This window comes from Schistocerca serialis, chromosome 1 (assembly GCF_023864345.2).
Source record: "Schistocerca serialis cubense isolate TAMUIC-IGC-003099 chromosome 1, iqSchSeri2.2, whole genome shotgun sequence".
Lineage (NCBI taxonomy): Eukaryota > Metazoa > Arthropoda > Insecta > Orthoptera > Acrididae > Schistocerca > Schistocerca serialis.
This window is the reverse complement of record NC_064638.1, coordinates 1,078,188,798-1,078,208,910: the sequence shown is the minus strand read 5'-3', so window position 1 is coordinate 1,078,208,910 and position 20,113 is coordinate 1,078,188,798. Positions and strand designations below refer to the sequence as shown.

Below are 20,113 nucleotides of genomic sequence, written 5' to 3'. Positions count from 1 at the left end.
GTACTGTACATGTATTTGTTTGAATTCATTATAAAACTCGTTTCATCTGTAAAAAGAATCAATTCTGCTTGTTGTATATTAGATAGAAAGTCGTTTACATTTATGAAAAACATTAGTGGACCTAAGAGTGAGCCTCGTAGAACCCCATAAGTGGTTCCCCCTCCCCCCAGTCAGAAGAAAATCCCCTGCTTACTTACGTTAAATTATTATGTACAACTTTCTAGTCTTCAGGTTAGATGTGACGTTATACGCTGGTTGGTTACACAATCATTTCCGTAAAGCCACAGTTAATCTGGGAAGTTATTGTGATTAACGCAGTTAAATGCCTTACAGAGGTCACCGAAAATATCAAACGGGCTTTTTGTTGTTTAATGCCTCCAAAATTATTGGGAAGATGTCATCCGTTGTTCCCTAGACACTTCCGGAGAATCTGCGGAAAGTTATCCTCATCACCATTACTATCAAAAGATTATCCCTTTGCGCTGCAACCAGTCTTCTTTATTTTGTACCGTCGTCATCATTTCTTGATAATTTTGTCGTTTTGTTGTTTCCGATATACCTCCGACTACTTTTCTTCTCGGCCTCCCCTTGCTTTTCTTTCCCAACCATTTGTCTGCTAAAATGCTATTGAGTCTAAATAAATGTTCGAGAAGGTTTTTATGTAATTGCTGTGAGAGTGCTCAATGGTCTCTTGATAAAAAAGAATCCTCTAGAGCATAGCTACTATTTCTTGACGAATGACACATCGGAAGTTGTTTATTGTGCATGACTTTGTTCCATACACTCTCTCTTTGAGATACCTACATTAGACGTAGTTGTAAACAGATAATTTTGAAACTAGGGTAGCCACAGCTAAAGTATTATACGTAATTGATTGCCGAACTGATACAGAATAACAGGTGTTTAGATACAGATGTTAAAACTATTAAAATATAAAGCTGAATGAAAAGTCCAACAGTCAGCTGTAGCAGTTTTTATGTAAGTCGATTAGAGGTTCACACATCCGATTTCCTTAACCGTCTCAGTACCTGACGGCAGCCATTGCACACGCTCGACACGCACTAGACACCGCGTATTTTCTGTCGTCAGCTGCTACGATTATTATTATGTTGCAGACAAACACACATAAGCGTGTCGGCTTCCAGGCCCAATATTTTCCTGGATAACGTTTACGAGGAGTATCGTCTGTTGCTTAAGACAAGCCCACAGGAAAGTATTTTAATAGGTAAAGTGATGACATTTCATGATTTTAACACAAACAGGACGTTCATCATTGGTGATGGTTTTTATCAATTGAAGAAAACTGAGAACTTTGCCAGCCATGTCAAATGTTACCCTGAGGCATTGTGTAATAACTCTCAATACCATACGACATATATCACATACACCGGAAGATGCAACTTAAAAGTCGTGAAATCGGTTGTTTGTCTGTAATCCGGTTAAATAAATATAGCTACAGCGGACTATTGGACTTTTCATTCGGCTTTATATTTTAATAGTTTTAACACATATACAGCAAATTCGAGAAACTACTGAGGTGGGGATCCAAATTAATGGGCAGAAGATAGACATGCTACGTTATGCAGATGATATTGCTATAGTCACGGAGACAAAAGAAGATCTAGAGGAATTCCTCAGAACAATGGAAAAAATTCTATGCAATCAGTATGAAATGAGAATAAACAATAAAAAGACTAAAGTGACGGTATGCAGTACAGGAGCAGAATATGAAACTCTGAGAATGAGAATTGGAAGAGAGGTGCTGCAAGTGATAGAGAAATTTACTTACCTGGGAAGCAAAATAACAAGGGATGGTACAAGCAGGTAAGAAATCGAGAGCAGAATACAAAAGGCCAAAATTGCCTTTGATCGGAGAAGGAATTTACCAGCAACAACATCAGTCTGAAAATAAGGAAACGTATCATGAAAGGTTTCGTTTCGAGTGTAGCCCTATATGGATGTGAAACTTGGACAATTGGAAGAGAAGAGAGAAGACGGCTAGAGGCCCTGGAGATGTGGTGCTATAGAAGAATGATGAGGATCAGCTGGAGAGACGAAATAACAAATGAAGTCGTGCTTAGAAGAGTACAGGGAACCAGATCTCTGTGGAGGCACATCCAAACAAGAAGAGACAAACTTGTAGGGCACATCCTACGACACAACAACATCATTGGAACAATACCAGAAGGAGCTATTGAGGGAAGGAATCGGCGGGGGCGACCAAGGATATGATACATGCAAAAGATCATGAATGACGTTGGATGTAGCACATACGTGGAAATAAAGAGGAAGGCAGACAGAAGAGAGGAATGGCGCTCTGCTGCAAATCAACCTCAGGGTTGAACACTAAAAGAAAGAAAGAACACCTATATGTAAACACCTGTTATACCATATGAAATGGTCAATTAATTATGTAAATTTTTAAACGGATAAATGGAATAAGCGAGGGTGGGGGGGGGGGGGGGTGGCGAAGGGGAGAGGGAGGCCGCGGTGCAGTATCGTAGTTGCATCATCTTGCGGTGCGTTGTTAGTTCGGGATAGGCAAAGTTGTTCAGTTCCAACGTGTCTCACAGGAACGTAACGCTCCTCGCAACACTATGGATCGATTATTGCGATCGGCGGGAGTCACCGCAGCGGACTGTGACAACGGCGACGCCATCAGTGCAGCTGTTGTGGTTTATCTGTGGCAAAGTTCTGTTCATTCAAGTGAAAATGTTCACTGGTACTTATCGCCATTAGGGCATTGTCATCTTAGCGAAGATTCCCTCCCAGAACGAGGTTGCATTGTGTTACGGCCGCAGCCTTCAAACTCCTGTGCAGTCATTATCTAGTACGAATGGAACAGCAACTAACTGCGAAATTTGCGCCGTAGAGGCAGGCTTGACATCTGCGAAGGTGGTGAGTGCCGCCGCATAGGGCTCCCAAGAGTCCCCATCTCACCGCTTCCAAGTTTTCAAGAGCCCATATGCTTCGTGTAGGGCCAGATACCTTCCTGTTATTTTTGACGTTTCCTGTGACGGAATGACTCAACCCACCCGAGTTAGGTAACGCTCCAAATCACGCAGTATTGCAGAGCGGCCTGGCCCCTCAAATTCAACGCATTATTTATTCGCTAGCGGATTACGCAATGTTCCACGGTTTCGGCGGCGCGGGGTCGTTATTTTCCTGATATCTACTCATTTACTTACTGAGTTCCTCGGAACTGTTGTCTGCCCTAAAGTGACGTGTTATGTGGTTCAACCTGGAAAAGCTGTTTAAAAGACTGGCTGCATTGTACGTGTCAGCAGAGCGCATTAAGTACACCTACTGCTGAAAAGAGAGTTCGTGCTGTCAGGTCCGAATAAAGTTACGGAATGAAAATAAGTCTTGACTAAAATTTATATACTGTACAATCCCAGGTTCTCATGCTACTGAAGCTGAATAACTACTGTTTGAGAAGAGAGAGAGGAAATCTCTCCCGCTTCCAGAACATGCCAATAGTCTCCTCTCTAATCGGCTGGAATATACTGTAGCCAATCAGATTCACAGTTTTTTGCAAACAGTATTCCTTTCTTGACAGCCGGACTTTGTGGCTCAGCGGTTCTAGGCCCTTCAATCCGGAACCGGGTGACTGCTACCGTCGCAGGTTTGAACCCTGCCTCGGGTATGGATGTTTGTGATGTCCTTAGGTTAGTTAGGTTTAAGTAGTTCTAAGTTATAGGCGACTGATGATCTCAGATGTTACGTCCCATAGTGCTCAGAGCCATTTGAACCATTTTGAACCTTCTTGACTAACTGTCAATTCCAAATTCAGTCGTATTTCAAACATTGTATTTTCTGAAAACAAGTTTAGAACAACTCCATTTTTACTTGTCTTAAGGACAGAAGTAAAGAATCCTCTTCTAATATACAGGGTGTTTCATTCAGAGACTACGCCATATTATTGCTACGCATGGTGGATATGTGGAAAATATCGTACTATAGAGTTTCCCAGACCGCAGCGCCATCTGTTGTTGAAAATTGTAACTACTGTAATTTCGAAAGTCTGTCTGCCTGAAAATGTACTGTTGTCCCAAGCATATTGCAACAAACGGTGTATTTCTATCGCTGCTCGTTTAGTTTTTATTGCCGTTTCAAATATACCGGTCATTTTTGAAACACCCTGTACTTAAACTGGCTAGTTTACAATAAGCACGTCATGATATGACTTACTACACAATTACACACTGCGACTCTCACGCTTATTCACCATTAATTATCAACATATATCAAAATTCATAGCATAACAAATAAAAATAACAATATTACGCTAATGAATAAAACAATTACTCTTAGAAACTGAATAAATTACTTTACGTGTTTTTTCATGAGACTCCATCTTTACTTGTCTTAAAGTTAGAAGTAAAAATTTTGTTTCTAATATACTGAACTGGCTACTTTACAATCGTATCATGCCACATACGTGCGTCCGTTTCTACTAAGTCTCCCAGCTTTCACGCAGCATATGACATCTGGCTCTCCACGTAAGTCACAAATTTCTGTGTGGGTTAGTTTTCTCCTTTCTGCTGTGGTTCTATAATGAATTCCTTCAAATACGTTTCCCAAAATTTTCCTTTCACCGATGTTTAGTTTCAACTGTTCTAATTTTCTTAATATGCAAGATTCACAAACGTATGTTATAACATGTTTGATAGGGCTTTATATTGAAGACAAGTTTGTTTTTTGTTATGTCCAGCAGTGCAAAAAGGACCTACTTGGTTTTCTCAGTTCTAATTTCCAATCCTGTTTCAAATTCGATACTGTATAATACTGTAGTGAGTAAATTAGGCTATCGTTCGTTTTTTCATGAGTTTACTGTATTATCTACCTATGCCACTATGTTAAACATGTGTCCTAGTATTGTGCCAATTGATTTTCGTGATGATCTGCTCTCTAACGAGACTGAAAAGCAATAGTGAAAAAACATTTCCGTTACTGAGTCCAGAAGTAACAAAGAAAATTTCTCAGAGGATTCTTTCCAAATTTAACTATAAAATTGGTGTTTTCATTTTTACAAGATGAATCTCTGTGGGATTCTCAGTTCTTTCATTGTCACCCATAGATACTGTCTTTTAATCCTGAGCGTACTCATATTTTAGTTCATGCGGGTTCTGTAAAATAAAAATGTCACCCAAAATTTATCTGTTTTATCTAAAAGCACGTTGTGCGTCATTAACGATTTCTTCCAGATATGATCGTAGTCACAATAGAATTATGTTTGTAACTATTTTGTGTGCAGAATTGAATAGTTAAATTGTTGGTGCAGACAGATGGATCTTTTGTTCAGTATAGTGAATGATCTGAAATATCTTTCCAGTTTTATGGAATTTATTTCCCTTTCCAGCCTTTGACAAACAGTCTTCCAAATACAAATAGATTCCTTATTTTTCAAATATCACCTAGTATTTAGTCGTTGACTGCCGTTTCATTATTTTCTACCTTCCTGCATACTTTGTTTAACTGCCTGTACAGAGGTTCTAACATTTCAACAATTTGGAACTTCATGTCACGGTTGTGTATTAACACCGCCCTTATCACTGACGACTTTGTGATGCCTGAGGCTGTTTGCTATGAATCCGATCCCTTCTTTTAGTCAATTTTAACCAAAAATCTCCTTTCCAGCCAATTCGATCCAGTGCCTCTTCGTCAGTTATCCGATTTTCCCATCCAGTCATCAACTTTCCTCTGAAGCACCACATTTCAAAAGCTTCTATGCTCTTCCTGTCTGAACTTTATATCGTCCACATATCTGTTCTGCATAAAGCTACACTCATTACAAATGCTTTCAGGAATTCCTTTCTAACATTTAACTTTCAAATGGTTCAAATGGCTCTGAGCACTATGGGACTTAACTTCTGAGGTCATCTGTCCCCTAGAACTTAGAAATACTTAAACCTAACCTAATGACATCACACACATCCATGCCCGAGGCAGGATTCGAACCTACGACCGTCGCGCGGTTCGAAACTGTAGCGCCTAGAACCGCTTCGCCACCGCGGCCGGCCATTTAAATTTATGTTCGATACTTTTCATAAATTCGTTTCCCCCTATTGATAGTCTTCATTTTAAATGCTTTCTACTTCTATCATCTTCAACAATTATACCACCCAAATAACAAAACTCAGCTACTACATTTACTGTTTCATTTCCTAATCTCATTTCTCAGGATCTCATGGTTTAATTGGCCTACATTTAGTTATCCTTGTTTTTACTTTTGTTACTGTTTGTCTTAAATATCTTTTCAAGTTACTATCAGTTCGGTTTATATGATCTTCCAAATCCCTTTACTGTCTCTGGCAAACTTACAAAGTCATCAGCAGACCCTGAAGTTTTTATTTCTTCTCACTGGCCTGTAAGTACCTTTCAAATTTTATCTTTGTTTCCTATACTGCTTCCTGTATATGTAAATTTGATAACGGAGACGAAAGGCCAAACGCTGTCTTACTCCCTTCTCTACTTCTTTCCTTTTACAAGTCGTAGATCAATCTTCCCTAGTTGTATTTTATCCTTGTTTCCTTCACAACTTCAAATAGTGTCTTCCAGCCAACATTGAATGGAAATTAGTAGCCGCTTACTGCAGAGCAAGTACCGTTGGCTTCGGGTTGTCTGCTGGTCGACCGTAGCGCGTCTGACGGGAGTCTCAAGTTACTGGTTGTTACGTGGTTGGCGTGCGGTCGCAAGTTGCGGAGATTGCCGGGCGCCCCCGAGAGGTAGGCCACCACCGCTGCAGTGCAGGCTGAAGACGAAGCGCCTGTACGTCCCGGACAGTATTCGCTGGTCTGTCGTCAGCGCTGTAGGACCTACAACCACTGACTGCATCTGCAGATACGCCCAGCATTTTGTTTTAGGTTTAGGAGTAAATATCGGCGGAAAACTATAAGTGCGCCCGTCAATAGCAGTATTTACTTACACAACTAGAGAGCCAGAGAGCAGTAAACAATGGCGCCCTCATTTACAGTGCGTTTCTCGATTCGCGGAAGGCATTCGATACAATTCCTTACTGTCACCTAGTGAACAAAGTACAAACTTATGGGCTCTCCGACTAATGTTTTCCTATCGTATAGCACCTTCTTTATAACGTTTCGATTCTTCCAAAGTTAGCAATTACACGACGAGCAAAAATTGTTAATAGTCGAGGATGGGCTAATCTGACGTATATAAGGGAATTTTTATTAATGAACATAACATTTTATATTTAAAATTATGAAATATGTTTCTAAACTTTTACCCAAGTTTTCAAAGCTTAATCCTGAAATAATATGACTTTTCGGCGTCTAATATTTAAATGAAACCACACACACACACACCGCAATTTTTGCATAGCGGCATTTTACCCGAAAATACCGGGAAAAATAACGCATCAAGTAGCCGTAAATACCGCCTCGTAAGATGTTTAATTTTCAGGCTAATTTTGTTCCATTTACTATTTAATTTTGGTTTAACATGCTAAGTGATTCAAATCAGCCTTAAACTTAAGATAGAAGGTATCGATTTAATCTGTAGAAACAAAGCATTAAGACCAGCATTTAACGAGTTCGAGCAAAAGCTGAGAAATTCATCCTTTGCGTAAACACACTCACATTAATAATTATGTATCCATACAGTGAAGCAATGTCCTTACTTATTAAAAGAAAGCATTTAAATTACAAATATTTACATACAATTGAAAAAAGTTATATATCGGTAGCGGGTGCCATGCATCCTGCGTTTTCGGTGTTACAGTGTGTTGAACTGAACACACTTTTTGCTCATTTGTGTGGTTGTCCTTTTACGGAAATCCACTCTATGGTTGGTTCTAGACACTGCTGTTGTGTCTGTAACCAACGATAACACTCTAGTCATACGCAGAGTTACGGACTGTCTTTCGTAAACGTTAAGTAGAAAGTCATTAACATACATAAGGAATAGGTACGTGCAGTAAATTGAACCCAGTGAGGTTCCATTCGTGACTTTTCTTTATCCAGTCTTAAATGTCTTTACTTCTACAATCATTTGAAACATTCAGGTAGACTTTTTGAATTCAAACAACATGTTTGTAGCACTAATTGCATAAAAATAACCTAAGAGCCTCATGATCTCCACAAACCCCATCCCTTCCCCATATTGCAAAAAATATCTGAAGTTTCCATTATTTGATGATTAAATGTCCGAGGTCTATCGGAATTAACAAAGAAAATTGACATAGGTGAAACTATATAATAATCTGAGAAAACAAGAAGTGCAGCAAAGACGGGTCCGCAAAGAATGCGTATGCAAGATGCTTGTAGGTGCAAGTGTGTTATTTAAAGCCATGACTGATTTCAGTATGAAATAGTGACCTATCTAGTACAAGCGTTTTCGAGTAAATCCCCAAATAACTGGATTCCGATTTCATCCATGGTCTCCCTTAACAAGAAATACCACATCAGCACGTTATACGTGGAGATTTTGTGTACAGTCATACCTGTTAAAAGAGGCGTTCTAGTATCGCCACGCGTTTGTTTGCAATACTAAACTCGTCTCTGCAGTGAGTTACAAATTCTTTCAAATACCTACGTATCATTACGTAAATCTTGCAAAAACTTTACAGTTCGCTGCTCCAGTACTACAATCGTTCAACGGAAGTGCAGTACACTGCACTTTTCAGATAACACCAGACAGAAAAATCTCGACGATTACGATTAAATAATCTTGGAGACCAAGGTATAGGCCCTGCTCGACCTATCATGTCGGAGCATATCCACGCATTATCTGTCGTGTTACTTCGCATTATGCATGTACCACACTGCCCAGTGATGGGCAAGAGTGAAATTTGAGCCCATTTAGGTGGGACTTAATCGAAAAGTTTGCTAACGAATACAGTTGTACTAACTAGGACACCACTTTCATCACGGTTAGTTTCAGCTATTAATTATAATGTACCCTGTAACTCGTCTGACTGCATTAACAGAAAATCGCAAAATGAAAAATTGCAGATTAATAAGTGTTGCAATCTAGAAAATGAAAAATAATATATTATTAATTGACAAGGAGTACTAGAAACGCCTGACATTTTTAGGGAAGGAAAAAGCGATATTATGTAATTTGTTAAGATGTAAGAATTTAAATATTAAAATGTAAAAAATCTTTTTAAAAACATCTCGTTTTTCATTAAAAAAAGATGACTAAACGATTTTCAGTTGTCTCAGCTCATGCTCGTATTGAACGCAGGTCGGACAAAAACTAGATATACCAGTGATAACCAAATCATGTAATAATTTGCAACTGTATAAGAAGCGATTCAAATAACAAATAAGGTCGTAACAGAAATGACAAAATTGAGACTGGTTCCATACCATGCTAGTATGAAATGAAGGTTCAACAAAAACTAAATGTACCAATTTTAAACCATATCATACATCATCTTGCGCTGGTATAACAAGCCTAGTTCCACAACATGGGTAATGAAAACGTTGGCAAACGTAAAATATTGTTACCTCATGTGTACCATAATTCAGATATGTTATGGCTATGAATGAATAACATTTTCTATTGCTGTCGACAAGTTATATGATGTAACGATGGCCTGTTTATATTTTACGTTTAACTACGATTTTACCCATCCTGTAGAATCAGACTCGTTTTTACTGTGCTGTTAAAACTAAAATCAAAAAAAATTCACTACACGTGCTTCTTACATATGCGCAAGTTACTGCAAAATATGGCTCTTGCTGGAACAATTAGGCTTTGTTCAACCTGTGACTCATGCGACCATGGTATAACCCAGTCTCAATTTTGTTGTTGTTGTTATCACTAAACTACTTATTTAACTTGCCTCACAAACTAGTACAAGTTATTGCATGAGTGATTATTACTGGTATATACACATTTTGATTGACCTTCGTCTAATACGAGCATTGACAGTTAAAACTAGCCTAGTCATCAGATTTTAATTTTAATATATGTGCACGATCTAGGCAATTAAATGATTTTTGAAGAAAAATTTTTATATTTTAACAGACGAGGAGTATCTTGACTTTTTAAAATATTTTTGATTGAGACTACATTGTGAATTTTCGTAAAATGTATTTTATTTCATTACAGGTGAATCATTCTACTGCAACCTCGGATAGCTGATGGAGCCTGTACGCATCTTACGGTCCTTATGCGGCCACAAGATGATACGACAGCGGAGATGGGGCGCGAACGAGACATGTTGTCGAGGACTGCAGCTGCTGATAGCTTCCTGAACTAACTGACCTGCCCGCATATCAGTTTGATTCTTTCTGGAAGTGAACTGGTGCTGTGCGACTGGAATAATACAGTTGCTGTTCCGCCTCGTTGATATCCGCCAGTCAGTTGAACGCGATTTTGAGACGGTTGCAGTGTAGTTGCGACCCTTGTTGTTGGAGCCACTCGAGCACCTGAACACTCAGGAGGTGAAGCATCGAGAGGAGAGGAGCCGCCATGGCCAACACGAGCGACTTCGTGGGCCTGTTTCTCAACTCGACGGCGTCGTCCTCGACGCTGGGCATCTCGGAGGCGGGCAGCAGCCTGTCGACGACGCTGCTCGCCGACGACGCCAACTTCTCGACGCCCGCGGACGCCATCGACCTGGCCGCGGGCCACCCCGGCATGATGGGCAACTTCTCGTGCGACATGCACCAGCCGACGCTGTACACGGTGACGCAGTTCCTGTACGGCATCGTGTGCATCGTGGGCCTGCTCGGCAACACGCTCGTCATCTACGTGGTGCTGCGCTTCTCCAAAATGCAGACCGTCACCAACATGTACATCGTCAACCTCGCGGTCGCCGACGAGTGCTTCCTCATCGGCATCCCCTTCCTCCTCATCACCATCAACCTCGGCAACTGGCCATTTGGGGACGTCATGTGTAAGGTTCGTCACAGTTTCCTTTTCTACCTCTCTTTCCCATGCACTTTGCTGGACAATAAGATCTTAATGCCACGCATAAAAATGTCTTCACGGTTTTTCCTTCGTGGAACATCAAAGTCATGTAAATTTTGTAACATTCCCTTAGAAAAATTTAAAAATGACAGTGCTGGAAAACCTCTTACGTTATTTGATTTTCAAACAGCCGAGCAAAACCCAACGTACTAAAACAGTTTTCTCTTTACTTATTCTTTCTTTCGCTACCGCCTTTATCCTGCATTGTGCGCAGGCTCGGCAGGGTTAAGTACGGATTTGGCATGGTTAGTTGTAAGGGGTGGCCGGATGCTCTTCCTGCCGCCACCCCATACCCCCAGGACGGAAATAGTGTACCCCAGCTGTCTGTGTCAAGTGGAAATCGTGAAATAGTGTGAATGTGTTTCAAATGTTTGCGAGCCGTGTAACTGAGGCAGGACGTGGGGACCATCCCGGTATTCACCTAGGAGGGTGTGGAAAACCGCCTAAAAACCACATCAGTCGTCGTTAATCCGCCGGGCGGATTCGATCAGGGGCCGGCGCGCCTACTCGAGTCCAGGAAGCAGCGCGTTAGCGCTCTCGGCTACTTTCTCTTTACTTATTCTGATCATCACTAAACTGACACACAATATTTTTAGCGCAACACAATCTGACTTTCCATAATCCCTACAAAAGAATGGCCCTGACTAGCAATAACTTACACCTTTCACGAATCACTTACGCCACAAAAATCTTCGTTACTCGAACTACTGCAATACAGCGAGCGCCAATACTGCCATCTAAATAAAAGATTCTAACTAACGAAGACACTAACTACTGATACGCATAGTTAGCAAATGAAAGATTTTGATAGAGAACAAACAATGTATTTACCTTAATAATGTTCAAAAGTCATCATATATATATCAATTCATGACCTCCATCTTTACAAATTTCCTTTCTCTGGCGGACACACGTCCAGATCGTCCGCTTATAGTAACCTGGAAAGCTCTGGCATCTTTCTCTCCACATCCACCACTGCTGGCGGCTCACCTCCAACTGTCTAACAACTGTCTAACGCTACGCTCTGTTCACATCTAACTGCCCACCACTACAATGTGAATATTCCAACAGTGCCAAACAGCCACAGACTGCAGACAGCACAGTCAGTTATTTTCATACAGAGCGCTACGTGGCGTTACCAACATAAAAACCTAAACAGCCTGCTTACAATTTGACTGAAATGACTGTTCATTTACGTCACACAACCATGATTTAGACTTTATAGCCGTTCTCGGGTAAATGTTGAGCTAAAAATTAATAAAGCGTGCATATCATGCAGTGCAGGAACCAAGAAATCATTACGTATTCCAAAATAATACTTATATCTTAGGGCCGGCAGCTGTGGCCGAGCGGTTCTAGGCGCTTAAGTCTGGAACCGCGCTGCTGCTACGGTCGCATGTTCGAATCCTGCCTCGGGCAAGGATGTGTGTGATGTCCTTAGGTTAATTGGGTTTAAGTAGTTCTAAGTCTAGGGGACTGAAGAAGATGTTAAGTGCCATAGCGCTTAGAGCCATTTAAAATAAAAATTTAAATATATCTTAGGATATAACTTACATGTCACCGTCGAAATTTTTTTTCTCGTTCCATATGGGCGGGGGTTGACCGTCAGCAGTACAATTCTCCGCTCTTCATCCATGCGATTTTTATAGTTATTATCAGAAATAGAACGAAAATTTTGGGCTTTTTTCTTCTTCGAATTAAAAATCATAAGCGAACGGTTTAAAAAAACGAAAGTATGTGCATTTAAAAAACACATCGTAGGAGGGTGAAATTCTTTTGATAAAAACACTGAAGCACTGCACTTTCACACAAAATCTGAAGGACCTGCACTATGGTGAGAAGTATTGCCGTAGGAGAGGGTATGTTCCACAGGGTTGAGGGGTATGGCTAGAAAGATAGGGGTCTGTTAGATGGGAAAACTGTGGAGATGAGAGGTCGGAGTTGAGGCGGATAGTGACAGATACACGTACAGAGATTGAGGAGTAGTGTGTTGTGCGGGCAGGACAGTTGTTGCATAAGGAAGGGGATGGGAAAGGATGGAGAGGAAAAGGAAGAGAGGAGCTCCGATGTGGAGTGGGATAAGTGAAAAGAATTAAAGTTGGTGCGATACCGTCTAAAAACGTATTTAAGGTCTTAAAAAATCAGTTTTAGTAAAATAGGATACGAGTACCTATCAAAGATACTATTGCTGACATTGTGCACAGTGATTTAACAGACAATACATTGCTGTAACGTACATTTATCTCATCCGTGCAGTAGCTGACGTTAACATTTAGCAAAACAGTGGCAGAGGTCGCAACAACACGGCACCACTCTGTAAGCGAAGTAACCTTTTGAGTTACCGGTGGCATTACGAGGAAAAAGAAAGAGGATGTTTATTTGAATAGCTGTTCGACACAACGCTGTGACACAAGATCATAACAGCTTCTTACAGTGATACAATGTATTACTCCGTATTCACAGTGTAAATATAGCCATTTTAGATGTACAAAAAAATCTGATCTCAGAAATGATCGCGCAGATGCAGTACTATAGTATAATAATGCACTGACTCCTGGAGACTTACATAAGTCTCATCTTGCATATTTGTAATTTATTTTATGTAAGTCACCAGGAATAACTGCATTTTTGACTCTATAATACTGCATCCATGCACTCAGTTTTGAGATGAAGTTTTGTTGTACATCTAAAACCATTATATGTACACTGTGAGTACGAAGTATTACATTGTATATCTGTAATAGGGTGTAATTCGCGTGTATCACAGGGATGTGTTAAGCACTGAGCCAAATAAATAGCCACCTTCCCTTTCCCGGTAATGCCTATGCTATTCCAAAGATCACTTGGTTCATACAGTGGTGCCGCTTTGTTAGAACCTCTACCATTGTTTTGACAAATGTTAACTTCACCTGATGCGCGGATATGATGAATGTACATGACAGCAATGTTTTGGCTGTTAAATAAGCCATATTGTGTGTTCTTGGTAATTCATTACATTACTCTGTACCTTCTACTTGTACTCATATCCTGTAACACGTCAACTGGTTTGTAAGACGAGTAATATGGTTTTTGACGACGACATGTTACACAGGTAGCTCAGATATATTGTGACATTTAAGCAATGTTTTCAAATAAGTAATTACGTCTTGTTTGCTGTACCCTGCATCATGTGTATGCTTCATTACTTTTCAACATGCCCTTAAGAATGGCTATAAAGCCTAAATCATGACTGTGTGGAATAAAAGAATAGTAATTTACAGTCAGATGGCAGAAATTTCTTTTAAGCAACTGTTGGTATACGTCAGATTCGCGCTTAATACCTTACCTTGTGTTTAGCTTTCCAGTACTTGATAAATGACCCGAGGTTGAAAGTGGGCTATTTGATGATATTGTAGGCACTACCTGAGGACCTGAGACTTGCACGTAATGCTACTTCAATCAACCCATTGCAGATATTCAGGAATAAATACTTCACTCACATAATTTTTCAGCTGAAAACGGTTGACTGAATGAGTGCTAAGTTGTAGGATGTGCGATAAACTGAGAATCTGACATGCAAGGACACAGTGAAAATAAATTATTAATCGATTAAAACATGGACATTTACGTTTCTTATCACATTACTGATGCAATAATAAATCTCAGGACCAGTCTGAAAGGTCAGAGACACGGGTGAATAATCCGACAAATTGGAGGAGCTACGGTCTATCACACCACAGAACGGAGTCGGTTGTGTGTGAAGATGTACGCGGCACATGGGGGGTTGATGCAATGCATCGAAAACCTCGTTTTTGCGTGGCTGACAGCTGGCAGCTTTTACACTGAAGTGGAAAAAGTCATGGAACAGCGACATTCACGTTTACAAATGGCGATAGTATCGAGTACGCATAGTATAAAAGGGCAGTGCATTGGTGGAGCTGTCATGGGCGGCTATAGACGCAGGTGGATCAGTATTTCTACAGGGGACCTCCAACGATTTTTTGAGTTCGTACCATGTCGAGTTGCTGCACTAGTGCTGACAAAAGGAGGTCCGAAACGATATTAGGGGTTATTCCATGACTTTTGTAGGGTCAATGTACCTTCCGAATTCTGCGACTTTGGGGGAGACGGCCAGGGCAGCTTAACTATTTCCTACTTCACGCTGGCTGACTGTTGCGTTAGTATTTCTCCGCCCACTGACCATATTTTCTTTTTTCGGTTACTGTACAAAGAGTATGACTGAACCAAAATATTCCTCTTTTCCTATACCTCATCATCATCTTCATCAACTTACTTTCAAGGATAAGGCGATTGCCTGTTCCCAACTCACAAACAATATAATTCCCATATTTTCAAAGTTCTTCCAAAATTAAAGCATTTTCGCTCAAGTAGTTTCAAATAACTGTTTACTTTCAAAGCTTTTTATCATATTGTTTCTCGCTTTTAATACTATTGAGTGTTTTTAAATGCGTCGTAGTAAAACGTGTAATATTTGCTCCGTCTGAAAGATGAAAACATTCTGTAGCACTGAGAGCGATTGATTCGTATCGTTGGACACTGCGGCAGCGAATGAACGTTTCAGTAAGGACACGCATTATTTGGTATGTAAGACGGTCGCTCTTATGAAACAGAGTTCTGTTTGAGACATCACACACAGCTTATTGGGAAATGAACATTTGCGTCAGATAAGAAGCATGGTATTGAAGCAACTGGCCCAAGGTGGTAGTAGTTATTCTAGAACTCGGGTGAAGCAGAATGAAACTAGATAATGTAACCATTCCCCCACAACATACGCACCACTTAGTCGCAGGTGAAGCACTGAACATTCAAAAGATATGATACTCTTATTGACGGTAATTTCTATTTTTGCCCTTTGGTTTTTCCCAACTATTGTCCAAGTGTTAATTATAGATCACTCTCATCAACTCTGTTCTTTTCACCATGTGCATTTCTTCTTTTTTCACACCACTTCACGCCTTTTCCCTGCTTATGCCGTAGATTGCTTCTAAACTAAACACTTTCCAAATGAAGTTGCCTGTCTCTGCTGCTTCTTCTGCTTTTATGTATGCTTCTTTATTTCTCAGGTCTAGCTTGTTACTCCTTTCTTTCCCCAGAACTAAATTTCGTATCAAAAAAGTGTGAAGCACCGAGGAGGGAACACATACCATCTATGGACGAGCGTTGTCCTGTTGCAAAATGTCACCACGATATGGTTGCAATAGAGGTGACACATGAGGACGGATGATGTTCATGATGTATTGCTGTGCCGTCAGAGTTCGCTCCGTCACCTGCAGCCATGACTGTCTGCACCATGAGGCCAGGAGTAACGTAGCTGTGCCTCTCCAGAACAATGGAAGAATGGGATCTCTCTCCAGGTGGTCACCATATTCGCCGACGACCGTTGTCTGGAGTAGTGCAGAACCGCAACATATTGCTGAACAGAATGCGATGCCATTCATCAGCAGCGTCATGGTAAATGTGCTTCCCAGTCACAACACTATTCCAGAGACAGCAGTTTGTGATGGGGTGTTAGAGGCAGCCAACGCAAGGGTAGATAATTCCCTAGTGCGCCTGCTACTAGACTCCGGTCAAAGGTGCAGGACAACTCAGAAGGTTGCAGCCGGTCCATTACTTGTACTCAGATAGCAGTCGCAGATTGAAGGGTTTACGAGGTCCTTGGGGCACAATGAATGCCAGACCCATAAATCGGGCAGGTGGGTTAGAAAATTTAAAAAGGGAAATGGATAGGTTAAAGTTAGATATAGTGGGAATTAGTGAAGTTCGGTGGCAGGAGGAACAAGGTTTTGATCAGGTGAAAATAGGGTTATAAATACAAAATCAAATAGGGGTAATTCAGGAGTAGGTTTAATAACGAATAAAAAAAATAGGAATTCGGGTAAGCTACTACAAACAGCATAGTGAACGCATTATTGTGGTCAAGGTAGACACGAAGCCCATGCCTACTACAGTAGTACAAGTTCATATGTCAACTACCTCTGCAGATGATGAATAAATTGATGAAATGTATGATGAGATAAAAGAAATCATTTAGGTAGTGAAGGGAGACGAAAATTTAATAGTCATGGGTGACTGGAATTCGAGAGTAGGAAAAGGGAGAGAAGGAAACATAGTAGGTGAATATGGATTGGGGGTAAGAAATGAAAGAGGAAGCCGTCTGGTAGAATTCTGCACGGAGCATAACTTAATCATAGCTAACACTTGGTTCAAGAATCATAAAAGATGGTTGTATATCTGGAAGAAGCCTGGAGATACTAGAGGGAATCAGATAGATTATATAATGGTAAGACAGAAATTTAGGAACCAGGTATTAAATTGTAAGACATTTCCTGGGGCAGATGTGGGCTCTGATCACAATCTATTGGTTATGAACTGTAGATTAAAACTGAAGAAAATGCAAAAAGGTGCAAATTTAAGGAGATGGGACCTGGATAAACTGACTAAACCAGAGGTTCTACAGAGTTTCAGGGACAACGTAAGGGAACAGTTGACAGGAATGGGGGAAAGAAATACAGTAGAAGAAGAATGGGTAGCTTTGAGGGATGAAGTAGTGAAGGCAGCAGAGGATCAAGTAGGTAAAAAGACGAGGCTAGTAGAAATCCCTGGGTAACAGAAGATATATTGAATTTAATTGATGAAAGGAGAAAATATAAAAATGCAGTAAATGAAGTAGGCAAAAAGGAATACAAACGTCTCAAAAATGAAATCGACAGGAAGTGCAAAATGGCTAAGCAGGTATGGCTAGAGGACAAATGTAAGGATGTAGAGGCTTATCTCACTAGGGGTAAGATAGATACTGCCTACAGCAAAATTAAAGAGACCTTTGGAGAAAAGAGAGCCACTTGTACGAATACCAAGAGCTCAGAGGGAAACCCAGTTCTAAGCAAAGAAGGGAAAGCACAAAGGTGGAAGGAGTATATAGTGGGTCTATACAAGGGCGTCGGACTTCAAGAAGAATATAATAATTCCAATCCCAAAGAAAGCAGGTGTTGACAGATGTGAAAATTACCGAACTATCAGTTTAGTAAGTCACAGCTGCAAAATACTACCACGAATTCTTTACAGACGAATGGAAAAACTGGTAGAAGCCGACCTCGGCGAAGATCAGTTTGGATTCCGCAGAAATGTTGGAACACGAGAGGCAATACTGACCCTACGACTTATCTGAGAAAATAGATTAAGGAAACGCAAACCTACATTTCTAGCATTTGTGGACTTAGAGAAAGCTTTTGACAATGTTGACTGGAATACACTCTTTCAAATTCAAAGGTGGCAGGGGTAAAATACAGGGAGCGAAAGGCTATTTACAATTTGTACAGAAACCAGATGGCAGTTATAAGAGTCGAGGGACATGAAAGGGAAGCAATGGTTGGGAAGGGAGTGAGACAGGGTTGTAGCCTCTCCCGATGCTATTCAATCTGTATATTGAGCAAGCTGTAAAGGAAACGAAAGAAAAATTGGGAGTAGGTATTAAAGTCCATGGAGAAGAAATAAAAATGTTGAGGTTCGCCGATGACATTGTAATTCTGTCAGAGACAGCAAAGGACTTGGAAGAGCAGTTGAACGGAATGGACAGTGTCTTGAAAGGAGGATATAAGATGAACATCAACAAAAGCAAAACGAGGATAATGGAATGTAGTCGAATTAAGTCGGGTGATGCTGAGGGAATTAGATTAGGAAATGAGACACTTAAAGTAGTAAAGGAGTTTTGCTATTTGGGGAGCAAAATAACTGATGATGGTCGAAGTACAGAGGATATAAAATGTAGACTGGCAATGGCAAGGAAAGCGTTTCTGAAGAAGAGAAATTTGTTAACATCGAGTATAGATTTAAGTGTCAGGAAGTCGTTTCTGAAAGTATTTGTATGGAGTGTAGCCATGTATGGAAGTGAAGCAAGGACGATAAATCGTTTGGACAAGATGAAAATAGAAGCTTTCGAAATGTGGTGCTATAGAAGAATGCTGAAGATTAGATGGGTAGATCACATAACTAATGAGGACGTACTGAATAGAATTGGGGAGAAGAGAAGTTTGTGGCACAACTAGACTAGAAGAAGGGACCGGTTGGTAGGACATATTCTGAGGCATCAAGGGATCACAAATTTAGCATCGGAGGGCAGCGTGGAGGGTAAAAATCGTACAGGGAGACCAAGAGATGAATACACTAAACAGATTCAGAAGGATGAAGGTTGCAGTAAGTACTAGGAGATGAAAAAGCTTGCACAGGATAGAGTAGCATGGAGAGCTGCATCGAGCTAGTCTCAGTACTGAAGACCACAACAACAACAACGGGGCACAATACGGCGATGCTCCGTTGTGGTAGTTGACTGAAACCTTAACGACGAGAATGCCTACTCTCTCGTTTCCCTGAAGCTTAACATCAGGCCACTGTCAACTCCGAATGGCCCACAACCTGGATATTGCACGATTCGACCAGATGGCAAAATGGAGACCCACAATAAGGCGCTTTTCGGTCACTGTCAGTGGCTGACAACGCTGTCTCACACGAGTACCCGAGATCTGCCTGTCCTGTCCCCTACAGTGATCACTCAACATGTGACGCTGTTCGTACCCCTTATATACCCTACCAAAAAAACTAAAAAATGAACGGCAAAACGCACTCTGGTGGCGTTTCTACTTATCACAGAGAACTGCAGATCTATTCATTATACACCAGCCGGTGGTGCGTATGCCTACGAAGTTACATAGACATCCGACCATATCTTCTGCTTAAAATGGTTCAAATGGCTCTAAGCACTGTGGGACTTTACATCTGAGGTCATCAGTCCCCTAGACTTAGAACTACTTCAACCTAACTAACCTAAGGACATAACACACATCCATGCCCGAGGCAGGATTCGAACTTGGAACCGTAGCAGCAGCGCGGTTCCGGACTGAAGCGCCTAGAGCCGCTCTGCCACAGCGGACGGCCTGGATGCTTCACCTATTTTGTCAGACAGTACTTGAAGATCTGTTTTATCAGCCTACTTTGATTCATCCCTTACAAATGCCCAAACAATATCAGTACTATTTTCTCTATTCTTTCTGTTATCTTCCTGTACTTAGAAATATTTCATCATTGCTTTTAATTTCCAGGCTTAAGTACCTCATTTGGACCAAAAATTCCCCTCAAGATTCTTCTTTCTAATATTTCCAACTTACCTAATTTACAA

At 40.7% G+C, this 20,113-nt stretch overlaps 1 protein-coding gene across 1 annotated transcript in view; it reads left to right on the top strand.

The window, feature by feature from the left end:
* Positions 1 to 20,113, top strand: part of LOC126416008 (somatostatin receptor type 2-like) — a 694,311-nt gene that overhangs the window by 628,131 nt on the left and 46,067 nt on the right. Inside the window, exon 4 of the mRNA XM_050083474.1 lies at positions 10,081 to 10,875. Within this exon, the coding sequence (XP_049939431.1) occupies positions 10,444 to 10,875 (432 nt within the window). The 5' untranslated portion in view covers positions 10,081 to 10,443. The remainder of the gene's footprint in view (positions 1 to 10,080; positions 10,876 to 20,113) is intronic.